This window comes from Dreissena polymorpha, chromosome 2 (genome assembly GCF_020536995.1).
Source record: "Dreissena polymorpha isolate Duluth1 chromosome 2, UMN_Dpol_1.0, whole genome shotgun sequence".
NCBI lineage: Eukaryota > Metazoa > Mollusca > Bivalvia > Myida > Dreissenidae > Dreissena > Dreissena polymorpha.
The window spans coordinates 103,773,087-103,798,903 of NC_068356.1; the positions used below are offsets into that span (position 1 = coordinate 103,773,087).

The 25,817-nt window shown below is 34.9% G+C and overlaps 3 protein-coding genes across 6 annotated transcripts; 1 reads left to right on the top strand and 2 right to left on the bottom strand.

The window, feature by feature from the left end:
* Positions 1-68: 68 nt before the first annotated feature.
* On the bottom strand, positions 69-21,146 carry LOC127868333 (uncharacterized). 4 transcript variants are annotated; one of them, XM_052409995.1, is made up of 3 exons: positions 21,002-21,146; positions 2,192-2,300; positions 69-1,143 (listed from the first exon to the last, which is right to left on the bottom strand). In XM_052409995.1, exons 2-3 carry the CDS (start codon positions 2,276-2,278, stop codon positions 187-189), a joined length of 1,044 nt encoding a protein of 347 aa, XP_052265955.1. In that variant the 5' UTR covers positions 2,279-2,300; positions 21,002-21,146; the 3' UTR covers positions 69-186. The 4 variants fall into 4 exon arrangements, with proteins under 4 accessions (XP_052265955.1, XP_052265954.1, XP_052265952.1 ...); XM_052409994.1 differs by lacking the exon at positions 21,002-21,146 and adding an exon at positions 3,761-3,817 and having other exon boundaries at positions 2,192-2,296; XM_052409992.1 differs by lacking the exon at positions 21,002-21,146 and adding an exon at positions 3,761-3,810.
* LOC127868332 (uncharacterized) lies at positions 6,537-10,430 on the top strand. The gene is made up of 2 exons (XM_052409991.1): positions 6,537-6,912; positions 8,499-10,430. Exon 2 carries the CDS (start codon positions 8,499-8,501, stop codon positions 10,080-10,082), a length of 1,584 nt encoding a protein of 527 aa, XP_052265951.1. The 5' UTR covers positions 6,537-6,912; the 3' UTR covers positions 10,083-10,430.
* Positions 21,147-24,160: 3,014 nt separating the features above from the next.
* Positions 24,161-24,526, bottom strand: LOC127869959 (uncharacterized). Its single transcript, XM_052412616.1, has one exon. It carries the CDS (start codon positions 24,524-24,526, stop codon positions 24,161-24,163), a length of 366 nt encoding a protein of 121 aa, XP_052268576.1.
* Positions 24,527-25,817: the final 1,291 nt, after the last annotated feature.

Sequence of the window (25,817 nt, forward strand, 5' to 3'; positions counted from 1 at the left end):
CTTTCAGCAAAGCTATATCATAAACTATTTTGAGTTGTCTCCCATTAAAGAAGAATTTAACAAGTATATAAACGGTTATGTTTATTTCGGTAGATGTCATGTCAAAGAAGGATGAAAAAATATGCCAAGAAAAGACAAACAAATAATTGCACTATGATGTATATACAAACAGATGACATGGTATTGTTAATAATAAACGGGTTCGTAGTTTTTCGTATTCCTTCGTGCCCGCTCATAGGCAGCTCCACTCGTTACCTTATCGTAAAAGTCTAAAAACCCTGCAAGATTGTTCGTGTCCACGTTTGATAGAAAATCACTTATGGATTCGTCCACCACTTCACCTACTAGATCAGCACACGATCTACTCAGTTTGTTAGCGAGTGTCCGCCTGTCCTCTACCATTTCCGGTTCTGCAGGGCGACATTTAGCGGCGCCGGGTTGTGAAATGTACGGCACGCGTGTTGTCTGTGCAGACGACATTCTGAGATCATCACGTAATGTCTGCTTGTGAGTGTCTGTTCGGTGGTTCATTTCTCTTTGGGTTGCTTTCGATTTGGTTGTTTGAATATCGAGCCCTGCGTCGTGAGACTTCACTTGTTTCCCTTTCATAGAGTTTCCTACATTCGTCGCCCGTATATCTCCCTCCGAGCAGCTCTTTTGCACGACAGGCGTTTGAATTCCCCAGAACGAATCATCAGATTCACACGACGCTTTCACTGCATCCTTCATATTAGGTTTTGATTTAGAACTGTGATTAAAAGTTTTCTTTATAGCCAGCAACGACTGCGACTGATAAGTGACGTTTGACCGTCTCTTCATAGTCACTGTTTCCTGCTTTGGGGTTGAGCTCTTCGGACCGGGCATGACGTCACGATGCATGCTCCACTGGTCCCATACTCGGTACACCTTGTCCTCATTGGGAACCAGTCGCTTCTCCTCGCTCGAAATCTCCATAGAAGACGATGAAATGTAACCGGAAGTATTAGAATCAGTTTCTGACTGGCTCGATAGGGAACCGGTAGCGCTCAATTTCCGGTTTATTGGTGATTCCATAGGCTGCATCACAGGGGGCGGCGCGTGAACGCCCGTAACGCAGAAGACGCGCCCGAGGGACTTAGATCTGCTTGTCATCGCTCTATTTCCCTGAAATACGCAGATTTCTAAAATAATATAGGATATTACAATCAGATAAAATGATTATTGTTTTTAAACAATTAATGTTTTATACAAATTAAATAATATTTATTTCAATATTCTTTATCTATATTATTCTTTTTTTAGTTTATGGTGTTTGATATTTCATAGAAAAATAGTACTTAGCAATGTGTGCATTTATATTATTTCCCTTTGCGTTTCTCTAAAAATCCTAATAAAAATAACGTGCTGTAGTCAAATAAAAATAATTACAATATTTCATATTTTAAAAACAAAACAAAACGAAATAAGCCGCGTATTAACCTGCATATTTCCATAAAGGATTTACACCTGCGTGTTAATGCGATTAAAGTTTGAAAACTATAAAAATAATAATCTTTACCGAACTGTTAGTCCTATACAAATTAATCAAGCCTACATAGAACACACACACACACACGGCAGTAAAATCTCCTTGTTCAGTCCCAATAAATTTATTAAAATATTTAGGTCTAGTTTAAAAACCAATATGCTCGCATTGTTTGAAGCATTCGCGTGCAACTATAGCCCATGCCATGTGTATAACAATAGTCGATAATGTGGTTAGATTATTATTTAATAACACCTCTTATTGTTCATGCCTTTGTTGCCACGACTTTGTAAGAATGTGCTATTGTGTATGTTAACAGATTTACCTACATCTCAACAACTGTTGAAGGCAAAAAAAGCGATTAGACAATGGCTTCGGAATGTGTTGCATCATTATGAAAATCACAAAAAGATTAAATGACAGATAGCTGTAGAAAAAGGAAATATGAAATTGAACAAAATAAAATCATTAATACCAGTTTTGTGTGTTGAACAACAAAAATCACACGGTCAATTTTAGCATGGAAATACAATTACAAACCTTTTTCTTAGAAAATATAGCTGGCATTTTTGTATTTATATTTTATATGAACACAGATTATGATAAATCGATATCGTTCTAGCAGAAGATTTTTATATCGCACTCTGTAAAGCCAGGGCTAAATTACATGCATGGACATTAAAATACCTGGTTTTTATTCATCTTTCTCCTTATTCGCAGCTTGAGAGTGGTACTCGGACAGGTCACTGCGAAACATTTACTCAGCATCTCCATGTCTGATCGACAGCTTGCCTTCCTTTCAGAAAGTCAAGTAAATATATATGCAAAAGTGCATCGAGCAAATGGAGTCATTGCCAATAATTGTGTGTTGGTAACAGTTTGCACGTGGCCTCTCGTGGTCGAGTCCTTAACCGTAATTGAGTAGGGCTGGCAGTGCAAACACTTGACCGTCTCTAATTGTTTACCTATCCAACAGATTTAGGAGGTCATCTACTCGTGTCAAAATGACCGATCCAATTACACATGTTGACAGAGATGTTTATATAATTATTCGAGCTGGCATCCATGATTGCAACCTGAACTAGAATGGGATTGCGGGACAAAATAGTGTAAATTGGGTTTTTGTACAATTATTTTTTTTTTCGACTTGGTAAAAATTCTAAATAAGTAATTATTGCACCACATTCAGAATGAGTACAGATGCCAGTAAAGTAGTACTCGAACTTGGTTAAATGAGTATATTGTGCTATAATTGTAAGTATAATAAACCCGTCTTGGTTTATAGTCCTCACACCAACACGCATCTGACATATATTATTCCGTAGATAAAATTTGATAGAAATAAAAGTTCAGCGAGTTATCAACTGTAGCTATAATTTATCAAAATGACTTTACGGCTGTTGAAGGTAAGTGGTATATGTCTTTAAAGCGATTCACTATAAAGTAGCATTTCTTTTGAAAATTTAGTTCTATTTAATGATATGTATATTTGGGCAAGTGAGATATAAATATATGTTAAATCCTTACTATAAACGTACATTATTTGTGTTTAGCTATTATATTGACGAAATGTTCATATCAAGTGTCAATAATAATAATTATAAATATTGAAAGTACATTGTGTTGTGTTTATCCAAATCATGTTATAATAGTTCTTTATCTTAAACTATTTATGCCTAGCGTCTAGAAAAAAGGCATTGGCAAACAGCGTAGACCCAGATGCGGCATCTCATCTGGGTCTGCGCTGTTTGCTTAAAGGAATTTCTGTGAGAAATATTCTAAATATAGAAATAAATATACTAGACATCCCTAATTTTTTTGATAAATTGATCCAATTTAGTAAAATGAGAGAATCCACTAGGCATAAATGGATTGAAAGCGGAAGATATTCAATAAAAACAAATACACAATATTATAGAAGTTATGACTCAATATGCATTTAACCCTTTGCATGCTGGGAAATTTGTCGTCTGCTAAAATGTCTTCTGCTGAATTTCTAAAATTAGCATTTTCTTTCATTTTTTTCAAAGAATACTATCAGAATAGCAAACAGTTTGGATCCAGATGAGACGCCACGTTTTGTGGCGTCTCATCTGGATCCAAACTGTTTGCAAAGGCCTTTAAAATTCGGTTCCCGCACTGAAAGGGTTAAAGCAAGCATTCTTTTTCTAATCGCGTTCAGATACTAAGCTCTTGTAACAGATACTCAACATACGGAGCAAGTACGAAAAAAGACTAAAACCCTTAAATACATACACATATACATTATTAACTCCGAAGCAAATTCAACTGTATATTATTACATGCTTTTACAGTGTTTAAGAAAAATAATGCAAACGGAAATGAACTAATTTCCTGTCAATTGTTCGTTATGAATTTTGCTTGACGCACTTGAAAGGTTTATGACCAAGTCATTGAATATATATTGACGTACGTCCTTGGAAGTGAGTACGACGATACATCAACCGAATTCTTGAATATAAGTATTTAGATTTACTTTATTTTGCAGTTATTTAATAAGGGAGATGATTCGTTTGTATTGTTATGTCAACATAAATTCTTATTGAAATGTTTATCAATCTGAGTTAGTTATGTTTGCAGTTTCGGTAGTTTATCCTGACATTAAGCGATTTGGCACTTGAGGTAAATTTAGTTAAGGAACGGAATTTTTTGTACATGTATATTCTTATAATGGAGATGGGTCATACAGTTTTATTGAATTGTGTGGCACGCATATAATTCGATTTGAACATTTATTCACGTTAGCTAGAGATGCTTTCGTGTTCACATTTGACGTAACACCGATTAAGTAGCGAACACTGCCGAATATATCCGAACAGTCCGAGTTGTCATAAAGTCATGGATGACAGTCGAGTCTTTCTGACAGTGATCAATTATGATAGAAAATAATTTACAATCATGGTTTCAATTGCCACTTGTCTCTTGTGTAATTATTTATTAAAATATTTTTTTTCATAAAATGACAGCTTCGTTACTAAAAATTTTCCGATTTACACCTTTGTTTTTTGTGTACCAAAGCGCCTTCTTTAATAGTTCTTTTCAGAAAACAACATTACTTATTATTATTATTATATTTATGAAATTACTATAAACTGGCACAAATATCGACTAAAATAAATAATTATAATTAATATAAATAGTAATCGTTGTTGCAGTATTTATAGTGGGAAAAGTAGCAAAAGCAACATCAGTATATATAGGGGATTTTGTTGTTGCTGTAATAATTGTTGTCGTCCGTATTGAATTTTACATAAAAGGTTAAGAATAAGTTAATATGTTATTTATTGGCCCTGTAAAGAATTCAAAAGTACTATGTGTATCACCGGAATGTGTTCCGGTCAATTTTCTCCAAATGTCGTACACATGTTCAACTTACACCTACATCTCCGCATGGCACGATTAGAACCCGATAATGCTCGAACACTTGACATATTGTCAAAACATATATTTACACGTGTCACGGATCATCTAGATTACACTTTTAACTTTAAGATTGTAAAAACTGTTTACAATCGTTAAATTTATCTTGGTTGATACGGCCTAATCGCGTGGCCTATCTAACAAGATGGACAACTAGTGTTGCTGATTACAACGTTGGCTTGCCTAAATCACCCTGATATTAAGAGGCGGCCTTGTCGGCGATGACAAATATTTTGTTAATTTAAGGCTCCATTGGCGCTATAGGTGATACAATCTTTGCGTACTGATACAGAAGGGATGTGGATGAAGAGTTCACTGGTTTAAGTTATTGTTGAACATTAAATATACGTTCCATATGAGCATTGTCAGCGGTTTAACTCATTTAAGCCTAGTGGACTCTCCCATCATTCTAAATTGGATAAATTCATTTCCAAAATTAAGGATGTCTAGTATATTTATTTCTTTATTTAAAATATTTCTTACAGAAATTTCTGTAAGCATCTGGGTCTACGCTGTTTGCCAAGGCCTTTTTTCTAGACGCTAGGCATAAATGGTTTAATGTTCTTTAAGGTTCAAATGATTTTCCTTCACCAAGTTTTTGTTTTTATTTATTGATAATTTAATACTTACAATTCACAACTAACAAAAATTAAAATCAGAGCCGCGTATTGCGAAAATAGGTCTTATGTCATAAGCAATAAGCGTAGCTCTACACCAGTCTGCGCAGTCTAACCAGGATCTACCTGACATTTTCACAGATTTTTCCATGTATTGAAGTTTGTCATTAAATGCTTAATATTGATATATGTTAAATTGGATCTAAAAAGCTCCATTAAAAGAACAACAATAAAACTAAAGAAAGAATGAAAAGTTATCCGCAACTGGGCTCGAACCATTCAGCCATGGAGTTAAAGTCTAGCGCCTACACCACTCGGTCATCCGCGCTGATACAATTAGTGATGTATTTTTGCTTTATATAAGCAATCCTCGTAGTATTATTAATATTTATAACTACAACGAAAATTTGCGAATCTGAAACATTTTGTTTTTAATTTTGTCAATTAACCAAAATGTGACGCAATGCATGGTGGTCTCCTTAGTGGACGGAGTAGCTCCTGATAAGATTGCGGGGATGCGCTGATGGCATAAGACCAATTTTTGCATTCAACGGGTCAAATTCAATACGCTGATTTTTAATGTCATGAATTAAGTCAGCTTTCTACAGTGCTTCATAATCTTTGTTTTATATGAGAGTAAAGGTTTTTATTTACTCAAAGCATTGTGTATGTAAATAGTATGTTGTACTGTAATAATTATGTACATGCAATGGTAAAACAAGAGTATATAATATACAGCCGTTTACATGGATTTGACCAAAACTGTTATACATAGTTTGCAAGCCATCAAGGAATCGCATTATGTTACAAATTCCAATATCATATTACGTGTTTGCGTCTGGAGCTACGGCTTTATTTACAATTTGCAATTTTTAAGAAACACTTCAACGCATTCAAATATACAATTTATGATGGATTTATTAAGTTCTTAAACGTTTTACAGCATGTAACTGTTTTAATCGGTTAAACTAATATGTAGAACAAAGGTGTAAAATAGCTTCAAAAGGATATACACGACTGTGTTCTTAAGATCGCTATTCTTTAAGCTGATTGTTATCGCAAGATTTGCGTTTGATGTCACATCAGAATCTTTCATTATCTTTCCAAAGATAATGTCCTTCGGCGGTCAATTAGTCATTATGTCGAAGAAAACAGAGGCTGGCCGAATGTCATACGTCACGTGATGGGCAAGCGTTAACAGCAACTCATTTATATTTTGTCAATACGACGGCACTTTAATTAGTTTAAATTTCGACAGTTGTGTTTCTTTACTCATACGCGTTGTAAACTTAGTGCATCGCGGACTCTTAAAGGTCCTCTGTACAACTCTGGATATAACTGTTACAGAAAGTAAGTTAACGGCACTTGATACATATATGTCAAGAGCTGGCTTAGTGTCATAGTTTAAAACGGCATAACAGCTGTTGAATTGTAATGACAAATATGGTTTTGAAACATTTTCATATCTTAAACATATTTAAATAACTACTTATTTTTTAAAATATATGCTTCTTAACTAAACTATAGTTTTATAGATTTATTAACAGATGAAAACAAAGGTAAATTTAAAATCAATCATCGATTTGTTTGTGCTATTATATTAAATTTTAGTATTACTGCTGTATTTATTAAGAAAATATGGGCATTTTTACAATTCAACATGTTATTAATCAAGTAGAATCGAAAAGGAAACATTTTGAAATAAAATGTGCAATTACTAGTATGATACATTAAACAAAATAATAATGTTCTCCGTTCAGTTGTTGAACCGGCGCAGTGCAATTATTTGTGGCAACTTTTGAAAGATACATAAGCTTGCATGGTTTAGACGTAGCTTATTCCATACTTGGTGCTACAGTTATACACACAGGTGGAAGTAACGTACCTAGGATAATATTTTTTATATAATTTTTTATATAATTTTATATAAGCGGTTGCATATGCATGCATTATTTGACACGCCTCGTTGTTTTAAAGGAATAGGACGCGAGCTATCAATAGAGGGGCAAAAACTAAAAAAATTTCTGTCGAAGATTTATTCGGGTTGACAAACGGACTGGAAATATTGCTTGGTTATCGACCGACTGTGAGTTAACGGCTGGACAGATTTTTTTTAAGTTAACTTTTTTATGAAAGGTTGTCCAATTGCCCATAGGAGGATCAAGGGATGCTTTTGATTAAAGCTACTTTTGACATTTTTGCGGCCCGCGAAGACAGGTCTATGATAAATTCTAGTTAATGACCTTGTTATGATTCCAATATCAGAGGGTGGGGATTTTTTTTCATGGCTCTTTGTCAATTTTGTTTTCTCATTAAACATGATTTTATATATTAATTTGAATATATTGGGCTCCTAAAAAAAAACATCCAGGGTACGTTACTTCCACCTGTGGTTATACACTGAACAATTATTTTTGCTTTATTGTATAATTGAAAGCTATAATTCGTGTTTTGTTTCCCCAACACTACGGACTCGCAAAACCATATATTTTATGAAGTACCAAATACATAAAAACGGAGTCTTAATGCCGCTGTAATGTTTCGCGATTTTCGTGCATAATTAAATCACTTCGATCGTTAAATATTAAGTAATTTACTGGGCGCCATGACCCATCAACTTTTGTCGTCTGCGTCATTCATATTCAGCGGTCAAGATGACATATGAAACTTGCATGTCACAAGAGAACGCCACAGCGACGCTCTGGCGTTAAAAACGTTGAATTAGACATTGTTAACTTGCGTTCAAGACAGAACTTTCTTCAAATGCCAAAATTAAAGTGCTTATCAACACATTTCCATATGCAAATTAATTCTAATGTCATGTTGATTAAATGATTTCAGATTATATGCGTTTGAATCGGCTCTGTACGTTCGTGCATTTTCATGCATTCAATTATTAATTAATTCATTTCATTTCCTTTCCTGTTTTCTTACAGATGGTCGATGTGCAGCACATGAAAGACAAAGGGATCCCACTGCGAATAGACGGATCCACGCGCTACGTGAAGGGTGCAACAAAGTACACAACATGTGCTGACGTCATCAAGATGGTACTTAAGAAAACCGGTATAGGAAAAGAATACCGTCATCTATTCTGTATTTTCGAAAATTCATTGACTGGTGAAAAATTAGTGCCACGCAATGAGAGGATGTTGAAGCTGGTTCAATCGTGGAATGGCGGTCCAAATAAACTTGTAATGCGTCGCGTGGAACCACTGGCAACCGTTGAAAACCCAGAGATTGCATCGAAACCAAAAACAAAAACATTGTTCTCAAAAAATAAAACCGAACATGTTGTTAAAGCGGGGAAGAAGGAAGATCCGTATATGAGAACGCTGATTTCATTGGCTTATTTTGTTGAAAAACAAAAGGCAAAACTTGGAGAACCAGCAACTGAACGATGTGAAAGCAGTTCAGAAAGTGATTCAAGCATGGAAGATTTCCTTTCAAACCTGGACAGAACCAAGATGGCGGGCCTTGTTCATTTTTTCGCAGCTATGGCTGGTGCCAAAAAGAAATCATGCACGAAGTTAGCTCCCCGTAAGTCATCTGAGAGCGACGAGAGCGGGGAGCCGATGGTGTCACTTCCGAAACGGCGTAACAGCAAACGCAGATCAAAGAACCATCTACGTTCGAAGAGGCAGCATAAACGACACAAGAACGCACCAACTGAAATTACTGGTGATATACACCCAAACAAAATGCACCGTATTGATCGTGTTAATTTTGGCTTCATTGACGTAGAGCCCTGTTCCAGAGACCTGCTGTATTCGCGCTCGAACCGAAATCTTCACCGATTCTCGCCGCACACGAAGGAACATACGTCCAGGACTTTCACAGCCAGGAGACGTTTGCTACCCAGCATCAGTGCCACATACGACATGAGCAAAAACAGGCGCCAGTCTGCAAGTTCATTTCTACCTTTTTCAGACGATGAATGCATGTCCGATGGGAAGTTCACTCAGATCACGCATAGGGCATCTGCTTCCTCCGAATCGTCTGCATCGACGTTCGAAGTTGACTGCACGTACCTGGTTCCAAACAGTCAGTTCTACGTCATGGATCGGCGCCATTCCCATGTCCTGGTTCCAAGAACAACATGTATAGATGATCTTCACCGAGTCCACACAGTCTCGGGAGAGAATTTCGGTCCCATACACAAGAAACTCGTTGATTACACAATTACTGATGACGAAATGAGTGACATCGACAGTGACATCGGCAGCGCTGGGTCAAAATGCAGCTTCTCAAGCGTTTCCTCGGAAGGAAGCTGTGGAAATCTATGTCAACAAAGCGCTGTCCATAAAAATCAATATAACGACTGCGCGTTTATTCAAACCGAGATTGGCGATAATGACGTTTCCGATTATATACGCAACGTTTTCAGTAAAAAGTGCGCAATAATAAACGAGGACGAGGAAATGGACAGTTTTATGAAATCTGTGCTCGGCGATGACTCGGTTTCCGACGAAGGACACTGCTCAATGGGAAGTGACTTTGAGAGAGACATGCGCGTGTAAGGTTCGCACGAAACGCAGTGAAGAATGTGCTTTCTGTTGTCAAAAACGTTACGTGTTAAAGATTTCATAGTTTATTTATCATGCGTGCATCATTTATCTGTATGTGTTTGTTATGATTTCATAATCATATGTTTGTTTTATTTTGAAAATGTTTTGTACAATTATGTGTTGTCGGTACTTATTATTCTACATTATTGAGCAGACATTTCATATGTTTGATGACATCAAGTTTTGTTCATCCATTTTATTTCGAAAGCAGGCATTTGTTAAATCTGTGTATTGTACCTTCAAAAATAGATTATGACCGAAAAGTTTATACTTACACTAACAAATGAGACAAGTGCTTTTATTTGTACATACGAGTTGTAAAATAAAATTATATATGTTATTAAGTTAGTTTGTCTTGTTCCGAGCATTATAAATAATCTTAACAGTTATTATTATCACTTTTTTATTAGTATATGGTCCCTGTCTATGGGTTGCCGAAATACAATTTTGAGAGGCGCGTATATAATTAACATTTTAGCTTATCCTTATATGTTCATTTAATTGATCTGATATATTAACTAGTGTTGAATATAATAACTTTGTCGCGATAAAACATAAGATCGCATACACTAGCGTGAGGTTTTCGATAAAATGGTGAACATATTCACGTTGGATATTATATGATAATACTTAAAGCCACACAACATTATCTGAATAGTTAGTATATACCGTTATCCCTGAAGTATTTCACAAATCGCAATAGTCATAATGATTTGTCGTGTTAGAGATGAGGAAACATTGTTAAAGTTAAAAAAACAAAAAATTATCATAACCCTCGAGTGCGCATGCCAATTCATACGTTATACTATTTAAAAAAAAAACAACATCGGTTTGAATTTAGACAATAATATACACTATAAAGTTAATTTAAAATGCGTCACATTCGTTATTGGTATAATCATTTATCGATAAAATATTTATGCATTTCAACCAGCATTGCAAATTCCGATGTTAGTACCCTGATGAACATCACATCAAAATGACGATAAAATCGTACTCAAGTTGTAGCATTGACGATACACAATAGAATGAAAAACAATTTAATCAAATAAACTTAGTTTAGGTTTATGAATGTACATACACTTATATTCCTTAATATAGCCATTGATACTTGAAATAAATGATAGGATGAGAGCTTTAACGGTCTATAACAAATAACACGCTGAAACGCTTTTCAAAAGCAAATTACATTTTTAGACATAAATATCTCCTATGCTGTAGCTATTCGTCACTTTTGCGGAGTCATTTAAGTTTTTGTGCATTTTATATTAAATTTCGCTGTCAGTGTATGGCGACTTTAATTGAAACTTTATTGTTTTAAGCAAAGCCTAAGGCATAAAATTTATTACATGTTTCCATGTTTGTTTTAACTTTAATTCCGCTAACTTGTCAAGTAGGTTTGTAGAAATTGTTTTGTCAATGTCTGTCAACTTAATGTATTTGATTTCAATCACTATTAAAGCTCACATTTTAAAATAATTTTATATCAACACTCAAATCTACAATTGCTAATTCGGTGTTTATAAACAAGGTAGTAACTTTTTAACCACATTAAAGAAAATTATATAATAACTTCATAAATATAAAGCCTTAGTATGCAACCAGTGTGCATTGTATCAACATGTTAATTTTGCAAAAAATCTACTCGGTCGTTTATTGTCCCAAATGGCATGTTAGCTTTAATGAAATTTGCTTTTATCAATTAGTGTTTAATTCTGGAAATTACATGCTGTTTAATATGTTCGAATTGTTAATAATAAGCGGTCAACTACTAATGGCTTAATTTATTTTGTCACTTTTGAAAGTTGAAATATTATTGTTAAGAAACGTGAAGCTAAGATATGCGACATCCAGCTAACATCATCATTGTTATTGTCACTTTGGAACGCCCTGACCAGATTCGGCTGTAATAGGAGAATAATGCGTCTCCGTGTTTGTCAACTTTCATTGCAAAGGAGTAATTAATGTGACATAAACGTTCGATTTCATGCTGTAAAAATATTGTTAACGTCCGAACTGCTACACTGTCCAGTTAGGTATCATATTTGTTCTACGCGAACAAGGCTCGACGAGGACGAGGGCGGCACTTAGAACAAACAGTCTGAGAATGTGTCTGGCTTTTTCATCATTGATGACATTAATCAATGTCATGGAGCCTACCCCGAAAGCAACTAACTGTACACAAAGTATCAGTCATGATCATGCAGTTTATTGAAGTTCGAAAAATACATTGTTGTGATTTTATTTAATTTATTTATTGGCATTAAACCGTCTATTCTCAATCATAGCCCATATTCTTGATGCGATATTAGCATGTAATTATATCTTATGTAGATGTGCACAATAGGTGAAGGTATTTGCATTTACATACCCTCAATGCAAAATAAATAGAATACAACAAACATACATATATGATAATAATAAAGTAATGATAAATATAAAAATTGACTAAGTGACTGGCAATTTACCTGATAAAGATCGCATCGTTTTAGATAAACAGGCGATAGCAAAGTTTAATTGCGTGTAAGTTGTATGCCTTTATTCTTTGGCAATTTTACGGCGCTTAGTTACATCTTGATATGGGTGCAAATGATTTTAAACTATCCATGGAGATAGGCTGATGGTCTGATGATAAATGACTGAAAACAGTCATTGTGTCTTTGTTGAGCCCATGTATGACACTATTATATACCTGTTAGTGGCCCTAGATACCTGATAGGAGCCCCGATGGATACATTGTGAGTTAAGGGGCCATTTGCAACCAGGGATTATCGTGAGAGAGTACCGTGTGTACTTCTTCATCGCACTAATGAGTCAGAATAATTCCTTACATGTTTTGAAAGTGCAACTCAAGATAAATTACATTTTAATTAAAACTGAAATGAAATTGATGGTATTCTGTTTAAAATTTTCTTAGTAACAAGCGTTTATTTCGCCCGGCCATTACATTTCCTACGTTTTGTTTCGATGCAGTTAAATTACGTGGAATAAGGTTTGAATTAAAGGTATTTTGAGAATTTGTACACTGATTTTAAATCGGGTAAAGCTAATTGCCTTTGAACAATAGACTGGCCGTATAATAAGAAAGTCACTTCTAACTTGTGGGATTTAATCTTCTTTTATATTTAATTCAAAAGATGGCTTTTTTTTAATTTCCGCAGTAAACTAAGTCTCTAATTTAAAAGAAATATTTGTTATCAACTTCGAACAATAGCATTTTCAATGCAATAGTAGAAAAAACGTCTATGTCTAATAACACGCCGGGTATGCGAATACTTCGTTGACGGATGGCACTTCACTAACAGAGAACAACAAACGCCAAGCGCGAGAGGTAAGTTCCTCTGTTTTATTTAAAGTTAAATCCTAAAGATTAGTTTTTAAGACAAGACACATGGTCGAGTTGATAAATGGTGTATCCTTTTGTATTGGGAATACACAATTTTACGGAAGAATGGTACAGTTTTTCCCCAAAAAATAGAAAATTCGATCGGAAAACAGCATAAACTGGATGAACAGTAAACTATTTAACAAAATAAAACTACTTAGAATTATTGCAAGAAATTGTTTGCTATTCCAGCATGTAGAGTAATCACTGTGCTTCAAATACTGAAATTTTGATAGTATTCAATGAAATATAAACAAAGATAGTGCATGTTGTAATCACAGGTGGTTAGCGTGTGGCTATGATATTAATTAGTGAAAACATCATTTTGAATGATAAATAATCATATTATAACGAAAAATTAACTTTTCTGGAAAAAAAAAATATTTCACTATCAAATATATATATATATATTTGATAGTGAAATTTTTTTTTTCAGAAAAGTTAATTTTTCGTTATAATATGATTATTTATCATTCAAAATGATGTTTTCACTAATTAATATCATAGCCACACGCTAACCACCTGTGGTTGTAATAGGTGGCATACATAAAGTTGCAGGCACTTTGTTTACCGATAAAGGGCACTTCAGATTACGGAGACTTTCAACAAAGCGGGCACTCTAATAACTGAGTTTTATCTTCTACCTTAAATGCATTTATTTATATTATGGCTATTCATACGAAACATTTTGAAAATATATTTTTCAAAAATAACATTACTATTAATTTATACTATGTTTATTATAATTGCAATTTTCAAATGAGATAATATTTGTTATTAAATAAATGTGTACATAACACACACAAACAAACACACACACACATACATGTTTATATATACCTATATATAAGCCTCGCTCTGTAAAAAAGGGGTTTAATGCATGGGCGTAAAGTATCGTTCCAGATTAGCCTGTGAAATACACACAGGCTTATCAGGGACGACACTTTGCGCCGTTATTGTACTTTTCTTTTAGAGGCAGACTCTTCTTGATGAAAATCCAGTTTAGGCGGAAAGTGTCGTCGCTGATTATATTAAAAACAAAGACGGATATGCATAACTTTTTACACCACTGTCGTGTGATTAAATCGACCCCGCCCGTTCTTTTATTGCTATTTTCGTTTACTGGCATTGAGCCAAAAAGTTCCAATAGAAGTTCGGACCTGCATCGCTGCTGATATTAATCTCTGAGAGGCAGTTTAAGCGAGTGATTATTCATGACATGCTATCTAATATATAAGTAAATAGCCTTAGTACCTTCATTTGGACATAAAGATAAATGCTTTAGATCAACCGTTTAGAACGTAATTTAAAATATATGGTCATATAGATTTTACTCATAAGACATATCCAATTTGTTTAACATTTATCTTTCACATTTAAACCAAATCATAATCATATTTCAAAGGGATAAGAACATGCTTCGGTAGTTCGTTTTTTATTTGCGTACTAAGTACATACATTTTTATTTATTGCCTGCTTACTTTAACAGTATTCCACAGCGAATTCTGCATTTTTGATTCACAAAAATCGAGTGTGTTATATCTGGAAAAAAGTGTCTAGATGTCGGGAAACGAAGTGCCATTGTTTTTTAGATGATCGGTAAACGAAGTGCAGATGGAAAATGTGCATGCGACTCTTAAAACATTTTAATTTTCTCAAATACATTAGTAAACTAAAATGTAACATGTTGTAACATTACTGGATATATTGATCTTTTATTTCGAATAGTTAGCACGTTCTTGATTTATTTCCAAGTATGTTTATTTTGTTAAAATATGTACTGATCATTCAATTCATGCTGATTATCGATGGAATTTTATCGTTTTTTTTAATAATTCACCGTTTTTCCGCGCATTTCTTTCTTCGCAATACGCAGTGCTATACCATTAATCACCCAAACAATGTTCTGTGTCTAAAAACCAAATAAACAGAACATAAATACAAAAAAGCTAAAGAATTCACCTCTCGCGCGTGGCTTTTGTTGTTCTCTGTTAGTGAAGTGCCATCCGTCAACGAAGTATTCGCATACCCGGCGTGAATAAGATACAGACATATTTTATAGCTAATTATGTATAGACTTCACCTGTGTTAGTCATCCCATGCCTTCCGTCCATCATTCACTTATGAATTAATTGACTATTTTTAATCAAGAGTTGTTTTTCGACGCTCGGTTCGTGTGACACGATCCTTAGGCCCGTAACTCTGATTGATAACATCGCTTACATTGTATTGCAAACATCTAAATTGATGAACAATAAAAGAAATCGGTTCCCAATTTATAAACTGATCTTTTAGCCAGAGGAGAGCGATGTGTCACTTGATAAACCAATTTTGTAATGTTTTGTAAGTAACGTGTACTTACATCGATGTTTACATTTTAATTACCGGTATATCAAAATAAAGACTAGTTGCAATATATTGGTTGTAAATTGCAAGTAAGTTGTCTGTTTTATTGAGATAACTTTTGCTTTCGGTTATTAGATAAAATTAATAACATTTGTATTAATATAATGCAAGAACTTGTGTGGAAGATGAGGCATCAATTGTTTTGTTTTTATGTTATATAAGTATACAACACATACCGAATTAATATTAAAACTACGATGAAAGTAATGATAAAATATTAGTTTTTTAACTAACGATCTTAGATAACAAACATTAAAAAAACATGTTTACATTTGTTCTTGTTATTATCTAGGTTTCAATTGAACTGTTATTAAATTGTGTTTGATTTAACGTTGATGTAACACATTAGCATTCTTCTCCAATCATCACTTCTAAAAGTAATCCCCTCGTGTCCCTTGTTTTGCCACATTGGTTAACGTTTTCAAGTGTTTGCTGGTAAGATTATAGACACATATCCTTATGCTTGTCCATGGGGGACATCCACAGACGGGTATTAGGGGTTACCCAAATCCATTTAGCAAACAGTCTTCTGTTTGAACATGCCAAATACTATACCATGCTAGTATTATACCATTTATGAAATCAATTAGCCAAATGAATTGCAATTGTGAAAAAGCCTAAACATATTGTTGTTATTTGTAATTTTGTTTAAAAGCAATATTGTTTTGCTTTTTATCTTCATAGGAGGTAGCGGAAGTCAGCGCTTGTCAAGCAGGCGAGCTTTTGTTTCCTTGCAGACGACATTTTGTTTCTGCGCGCGGCCACCCATAATGCCTTGCGGCCGTTACGGTACTGACGTTTTACTGCGATACCCGTCACGTGATAAGAGTATAAAATAGATTGATGACAGTCATTCGAATGTTAAAATTCAATCGAGCTCAACAGTTAACAAGACATAACACTTCAAAAAGAACAAGCGGTTTTAAACCCGTGGATATTAGAGGGACGTAACAATTACTCACTCAGTTTGGATTTATAAATGGTATGTTGATTTCTTTTGATTTGGGTGATTCGTGATCATCCGCGTCTGTTATTTTAATAATTTTATGTTGAGGATTGCAATAGATATTTTTAAATACAACTATAAAATGTACGAACAATTTTTTATAACACCGGAATGTTACAAAAAAATGTAACCATTCTGTAATAGAGGTCTTCATTGTAACAAATGGGATTGTCTTAAAATATGTTTGCCTCAAATATAGAATATGTGACTAACCCGTTTTTGTCGGTGGTCTTATTGCTATTAGTGTGCACATATCTTATAGGATGAATATAAGCGTGCGGGCAAATGTGCGGACGTCTTCACTTTAGTTTAATGTGTATATTATGTCGTATAATTACATGTTATTTATTAATTTATTTAGTTGTTATGCTAAAAAGAGTTTATTTTTTTTGAAATACGTACATAAAAACTATTTTGGAACGATATTTATAAACACACTTTATCGGTGTATATTATTAAACACAATATATTATTTTTCAACAGCGTGTTTAACCTCAATTTCATATTTTTAATAAAAAAAACAACAACAGTTTTCCATTTATTTCGCGAAAGAGTAAACATGAGTATTCATAACATGGTATCTGTCAAAATATTTGTTCAGCATGACACCGTTGGCGCTAACTTCCTTTAGTATTCGACGAAAACCTTTTTCTGTAACAAAACAACAGATAGTATCATTTTAAAACAAACGCAAATATTTGCCCAGTTATAAAACTTGAAATGCATTCTTTGGTCTCTCATTATCCTGCTCAGTCAAGATGTCACGAGTGTCACTTATCTGCTCTTACAAAGTTACAATTTATAATACTGCTTTTTGAGTTTAAAGACACAATTCGTTTTCTCCGGTAGTTTAAAAGCTCGTAAAATTTACATTATACCATTATCAAATGATTTTTGTAACACGTATCTGGCCAGAGGGTCATAATCACGAAGCCGCGAAAATTAGTTTAGAATGGTTGTTTTTTTTAACCAATTTAATGGCATTTATGCCTAGTGGACTCTCACATCCTTCTAAATTGGATCAATTTATTTCCAAAATTAGGCATGTCTAGTATATTTATTTGTATATTTATAATATTTCTTACAGAAATTTATTTAAGCAAATAGCGCAGACCCTGATGAGATGCCGCATCATGCGGCGTCTCATCTGGGGTCTACGCTGTTTGCCAAGGCCTTTTTTTCTAGACGCTAGGCATATATGAGTTAATCAATTTGAAATAAAAAATAATAATGTCAAAGATTTTGTTACGCCTTTCTGTCCCGGATAATAGCGAGAAAACTATTTGGATAGTTTAAACCTTCATGTTTATTTAAACTTTAGATACATTCCATGATTTTTCTATCGAAAGAAAGTAAAAAACAAAAGGAAAATGCAGACAGTTTGATTTCTTTGTCAATGACCATTAACGTTTTAAAATTAATTACTTTTAACTATAAGTAGTTTGATATAAGTATATGAATACTTGAGTGAATATAACTGTTTAAAATATGTTTTACATCATTGTATTAGTTTTAGTATGTACCATAATATTCATATACATTAATTTTGTCAGTGCATTTATATAATACCAAACTTTGTTAACATGAGTACATAAGCAAAATATGCTCTTTACTCTCTACATTTTTGTATATGGAGTGAAAGTCATCAATTCACGACCGGACGTGAGTCAAGATAACTGGTCAGTGACATTGCATGTTATTGATATGATCACCGAACACTCGCCTGTGACAGTCTCCGTAAAAAATGCTGAAGCAACTTGAAAAGAAAAATGTCCACCTTGTGTATAGTCAGATGCTCAAACGCGCGATTTATCATATTTATGTGTCGTTTTGATGCTTTTTTTACGTGTTTCAGCAATTGTTATGGCCATTAAAATCCGGTGGCTTTCAACACAGGGATTTGTTGTAAATCACTGTTGAGAGGTTACGGTCAACCAGAATGACCGACCACACATCTTAGCATTTTTAAACTGATGCATTAACTATTGCAAATTAAGCGTTTTTTAATGTTGTCGATGTCATTGATATTTGATTTTAACACCAATTGTTATGTGCTGCACATTTTAACTGCAATATGTTTAATTCATAATTCATCTTTTCAATACTGTTTTTATATCTGTATGTGAGGCATAAAGTTATCGCTTTCGTAAAATTTGGCATAATAGCAAGTAAATTAGATTGTGGCTTGTTACATTAATTAAATGCATTATTTAAGCTTTCCATTGTGTTACGATGATTTACACATTGTGTTCAATATTACATAAATATTATATCAATTTAACCTATTACAACGTCTATTCTGATCATTGATACTCAAATAGTGCATACTGTTTCAATATTCATTACCGAAGCGGAGTAAACGTGTTTGAATGTTTTACATATAAATAATTGAAGCAGTAAATATTAAATAACGCATATACTTATCAATCTCCGTATCCTCATATTAAACTTTCACAAAAAAAAAACTCCATAAATCATGTTTGAAACAAAATGGTACAAGCGTAATACAATTATTTATATCAGGGTCACTGCCGTTGATGCATATGTTATATGTGTGCGCCCTTCATTTAATGCATGTTTTTCGAACCGGTAATCGTTGAATATCTGGTTCATCAAAATGATAACGAATATAATAATCACAATCATAAAGTCTATTGTCTTATTAGATCTTATCGCGATCGTGTAAGAATTTTGATCTTTGTGTTTTCAAATGTAAAAAGGAAGTAATGATCGTGTGAATTCAGAGCGATAATGAGATTATTTTATCAAAATATTCATCTAATATTAATATTTACATACCTGTAACAGTGCAAGCCGGTGTTTCTTTGATTTAAAATGCCGACAAAGGAGAACATTTTTAAAGGCGGGCAAATTAGAGAAAAATAATAAAGAAAACATAATTAACATCATAGTAACATCTCTTACATTGTTGTCTTTATTTTGAAGTTTCAATTTATCTTGATTTAAGTTTTGGTATATATACAACACTCATAATATGGACCATCATTAAACACAAGTTTGTGCCAAATTCAATACCTAGCATTTATAAGAATGGTTTTTTCGAACATCATATCTTTTGTAAGTTGATTTTATTTTCTGTCTAATAGTGTTATACGTATAGATATTTTTTTCAAAAACATTATTAATTCAACAACGTTAATATTAAATTATATTAGTTGCGCTTTGTTTTTGCAGATGGCTGAAACACGCAGAAGAAAGCATGTCGAGGTTCCCTTGACGTTCGGGGACACCATCCGTTACATTAAGGGCGTCACCAAGTACACAACATGTGCTGACGTCATTAAAATGGTGCTGAGAAAACTGGATGGAGAGGAGACAAACGATGGGACTGAGGCGTATGGAATCTTCGAGTCGTCTAGGGGAATTGAGAGGCCACTCCCGGCAAAAAGTAGGCTGCTCAAGGTCATGAGGTCATGGGGAATGGACAATGACTACGAATTTGTATTTCGAAAAGTGTCGCCTTGTTTGCACGCTCTGAAGATGTCCGAGTCGAGACGAAAGAAACTGAATACCAAGCACCGCGCTATGGACAAACACGTGACCTGCGAGAAAGCAGTGGAGGATAGACTCACTCACTTTTCCCATCCAAATGAATTCGTGAAAGAGCTGTACTTCAACGGGGAAACTGACCACAGCGACGATGAATTTGTTCCGTCGGTCAGCCACAGTGACTTGAGGCAGGCTGCTCTTGGGCAGTCGTTTTCTGCAGTAAGTCGCAACGTCACGGGGAAATCAGCCGACCACAGCTTTGTGGTGAACGCGAACTCCATAGTGCTAAGTGACGTCAACAACGTAAAGTTTGCGGTCAGGAAAACGTTGAAGCAAAAGACATGCACAGTGACAAGCGCCGGCTCTTCTAATGATAACACCGAAGCCGGAAAGGTCACCACATTAACAACGGCTGAAAATCCAAAGAATATTAAGAACAGACTTAGGAATGTTAAGCGCCACGAGAGACTAGCGTCAGATCTCGTCTCGAGAATTTCAAAGATGAACCAAAAGGAGGGAAAGGACGCGCTTTTGGAGAAGTACTTTTCCGAATACATCACCTACCGGTCTCCTAAATGCAAGTACGTAGATTCCCGCTACAGAGGACGCGGAGACGGTGCGGAAACCGGCGAAGAAACACCAAGTGTTAATGTTGCTGGTTCCAACTATATCAATGAAGTACCTGCTCGTCAACAGGAAGATTGTTCCTCGGCAGCTCTTACTCTCCATGACGATGACAATGATTCGGGGCATGACGACAACGGTGACGTCTCAAATTTCAACGTCGCTTTCATTGGCGATTGTGATGACTTCTTTAAAACCGAGATGGCACAAACAGGACTTAATAGCGTGAATAAATTGGTGGATTATAGTCTTAGTGAAGACGAGCAGACCAGCTTCATGTCCGACCCAAGTGAAATTAGCACCGTTAGCTATGAAGGCCATAACGTCAGTAATGTCTCTGACATCGTGAAAAACGTGTTCGCGGACGCCAAGTCGTTCTCAGAGGATGACGAAATGGAAAGCTTCATGAAAACCAAACTGGAAGATGAATTCTCTGACGAAGGTCTCAGCTCCCTTGGAAGTGACGATGGACGGGAAATAGTGGTTTAAACCGCTACTGACAGAAATACTATTTTATAGATGTATGAGTAAATATACTTCTATTACAATGGTTACACTATTTATTATCTTGTGCATTTCTTTTGCTTACGGTTGTTATGACGAGACTATTTTTCCTTTTTATTCTCTCTTTCGATCTGTTAAGTTTGTACATATAGAATGCATAGTTTATAGTATTGCGTGCTTAAGTTCTATCTTTGTATTTGTATATGATTCACTTTTCTGCAACTCTTTCTTTCAATCCTTGATGGGTGAGCTTTGAAAAGTGCAATATGTTGGATTAAAGTATTATGGATTTATTTGTGTGTTTTTTTTTTAATATTTCAATAGGCAAAACAATAAATGGTGTCTGGAATAAAACAATTTCCAGATTTGTGAAAATCTAAAATTTATCATGATATAATTATCAATTTAATGAAACTTTTTCACCATTCGATAAAACATTATTTCCGATATTTGAATTAACACATGTAATAAGTTCAGTAAAGTGACGAAAACTAGCCAGTTCGGTCAATAAGCGCCGAGTTACATTAACAAAACGATATCTTCGGTCACTGTGCGCAATGCTTGTATAATGAAATTCATGTCATACCTTATTAAATACGTTTATCGTCAACAGCGATATTTCTTATTTCTTTTTTGTTCTGACTGTATGCATCCTAATATTGATATAATGTGTGTGCATGTTTCATAAATTAAAAAGCATCGTGGTTGGTCGAGGATGAGCATGTGGCACTTGTGTGTTTAAATTTAACAGTTCAGTGCTTTATTAATGCTTAAGAAACTTTAGAACATAATTCAAGTTATATTTGCGTAGCCACTTACACAACAATTGTACATGTTTCAAATGTTTCAACGCAGACGCTTTTAGAGTCAGATAAGCGCATAGTTTAATATGACATTTCGTTTTAATACTAAGTGTTTCCTGGCAACAAGTGCAGTATATTACGTATTGACCCGGCTGGGGCACGGGCAAATGTGTTGACTTTGTTAATAGAAAACGTTACGAGTTAAGATCAAATATTTGACAACAATTGATATATCACTCACTACATTCATCACGAACCTAATTGACAGTTGAGCGGGATAAAAGTCATAAAGTACCGGAAAACATGTACTAAATCATAGGCCTCCGGCATTTTTTTCAACGAAGTTAACTTTTTAAAATCATCGAATGTCGACAAGACCATTCAAAATAATTCACGCTCAGTCAATGTATTAAAATATTTAACTGTATTGATTTACAAATATCAAGACATTGGCTACGTTAAAGACTATTAATAATTGCCAAATACCGGGTAAGCGGATTTTTTTTAAAGAAGCCACAGGCATATGCACTATCAAAACAGCAGAAGTGTAGTAGTAGTAGTAGTAGTCGTAGTAGTAGTAGTAGTAGTAGTAGTAGTAGTAGTAGTAGTAGTAGTAGTAGTAGTAGTAGTAGTAGTAGTAGTAGTAGTAGTAGTAGTAGAAGTAGTAGTAGTAGTAGTAGTAGTAGTAGTAGTAGTAGTAGTAGTAGTAGTAGTAGTAGTAGTAGTAATAGTAGTAGTCCGAATACAGTTTAGGGAACCGTCCGGGACGGTTTGTATAGTTATATGGTGTACGAACTGGTCCAAAACTATCCTAAACCGTCCGGGACGGTTTGTTCGGTTTCAGAAACTGTATCGGACGGATTACATACTTATGAACCGCTCGTGCGTCTGTAAACCGTACCGGGTGTTTTATTTTGTGGATAACCATGCATGGAATATTTAGACTATGCTTTAAATGTGCACAAAGCTATCATGTGTGATCACAAAACCAAATATCAGGTTTAAACGGATTTTAGGGTGCTTCATTGAAATACGCATAACTTTAAAATGACTGCATATTTTTAGGAGCAATTTAGACGAAATATTAAAAAGGGATACATTTACATTACTGCATATTCATATCTTAAATATTTGGTTTATTTTAGTCACAATATACGTTTGAAGTAGGAATCCTTTAGATGATTGATTGTTATAAAACTTTCAGGATGTCCCAGTAAGCATAAAATCAACATTTTGAAGCACAAATATAAATATTTAAAATATGGCAATAATTTAAGGACAATGGGAAAGACACATTTTCTGTTTAGGATAATTTTGGACCAGTTCGTACACCATACTTTTAGTATTTGCAACCGAAACCACCGAAGGGTTCCTGATTTCCATAACCTTTATATTCCCCGTAACCTCCCTGGTATCCACCGTATCCACCCTGGTTTTCATAACTGCCATATCTGCCCGGGTTTCCATAGCTGCCATATCCACCCCGGTTTACAAAACTGCTATATCCACCTTGGTTTCCATAACCACCATATCCACCCTGGTTTCAATAGCCGCCATATACATCCTGGTTTACATAACCGCCATATCCGCCTTGGTTTCCATAACTGCCATATCGACCCTGGCTTCCATAACTGCCATATTTGCCCTGGTATCCACCCTGGTTTCCATAACTGCCATATTTGCCCTGGTTTCAATAACTGCCATATCCGCCTTGGTTTCCATAACTGCCATATCAACCCTGGTTTCCATTACTGCCATACCTGCCCTGGTTTCCATAGCTGCCATATTCGCCTTAGTTTCCATAACTGCCATATCCACCCTGGTTTCCATTACTGCCATATTTGCCCTGGTATCCGCTCTGTTTTTCATAACTTCCATATTTGCCCCGGTATACACCCTGGTCACCATAACTGCCATATCCGCCTTGGTTTCCATAACTGCCATATCCACCCTGGTTTCCATAACTGCCATATTTGCCCTGGTATCCGCCCTTGTTTCCATGACTGCCATATCCACCCTGGTTTCCATAACCACCATAGCCTCCACCGTAACCATCTCCGTATCCTCCTACGCTCCCGTAGTTTCCGCCTCTACCCTGGCGACCACCGTAGTACGCATTGGCCACAGCCAAGCAGAGCAGCAAGCAGAAGAACTTCATGGTAATAGGGAGCGGCAAAGACAATATAAGACCGGACTGTAAACGATTGTTGCTTTAATGGACCTTTTCACAGATTTTGGCATGTTTTTGGAGTTTGTCATAAATTGCTTGAAATTAATAAATGTAAACATTGGAACTACCTAGCTCCAGTATAAAACAAGTATGAAATTAAAATAAGAAAAAGGGTATCACAACTGGGCTCGAATCTCTGACTTTTGAAGTAAATACTAGTGCTGAAATCACTCGGTCATCGATGCTGATATAGTTTATGGTGTATTTTATACCTTAAATTATCAAAACTCCTGAAAATCCTTATGCCACAAAATATAAGGTTAACAACAGATTTCGTTTAATTATTCAATCGTTTCGCGTTGGCATCGCTTTATTAATAATTTATTTCACTTCCAAAATGATAATCGGTACATCAATTTTATCAAATTGCAGCGATGAGAGAAACAATAATTGAGGTATCCATTTAATGTAATTGTTATTAAATATTAGTTAATACCTTCTCCCATAATTGTCAATACCTCTACGACGAGAGAATACCTAAACAGTAACGACCTTTTGAACGACTGATTATATAAAAGGATCATCATAGCAAGACTCGTGTTATTTCTTAAATGGTATAAGGCCTAAAATTTCGCATACAACTAAAATCATATCAATTACACATTAAATACCTTCCAAACCCACACGGAAGGTTTCAGACTGTACATTTCTGAGAATGGCCGTTCCTTGTTCGACTTGAAGAAAATGAACAGCATTTATATACATAATTAAGAAGATGTGAATTAGCGAGACTTTTGCATTTCGTGTCGTAAAATTTTTTAAGCGTCATAAAAGCGGAAAGTGTCGTCCCTGATTAGCCTGTGCGGACTGCACAGGTTAATTTGGGACGACACTTTACACACATGCATTATGCCCAGTTTTCTCAGAACACGACTCATATACTGTTGGTCAATTGTTTCTTAACTTCATTATTAAGGCACATTTAATGATGTCATACGTCTGTCTCAATCATTTATTTCATAATTGTGTCATAGTTTATTAGCTGAGGGGAGAATAACCCTGACTCCCTGACTTGTACAGATAATAATGTCAAACCTGGATCCGGGGCTGAGGTGTTGAGAAATTGCAAGGCCAGAATATGAACTACTCTATACTGATTATTGGCCGGTGAATGGTATCAAAAGTGTTAACGCTTGCACTTTTAAATAGATATTTTGCCGATATATGTATACAATGTTCCGTTATTTGGTCGTCCTCCACACCGTTTCTGCCATCATTC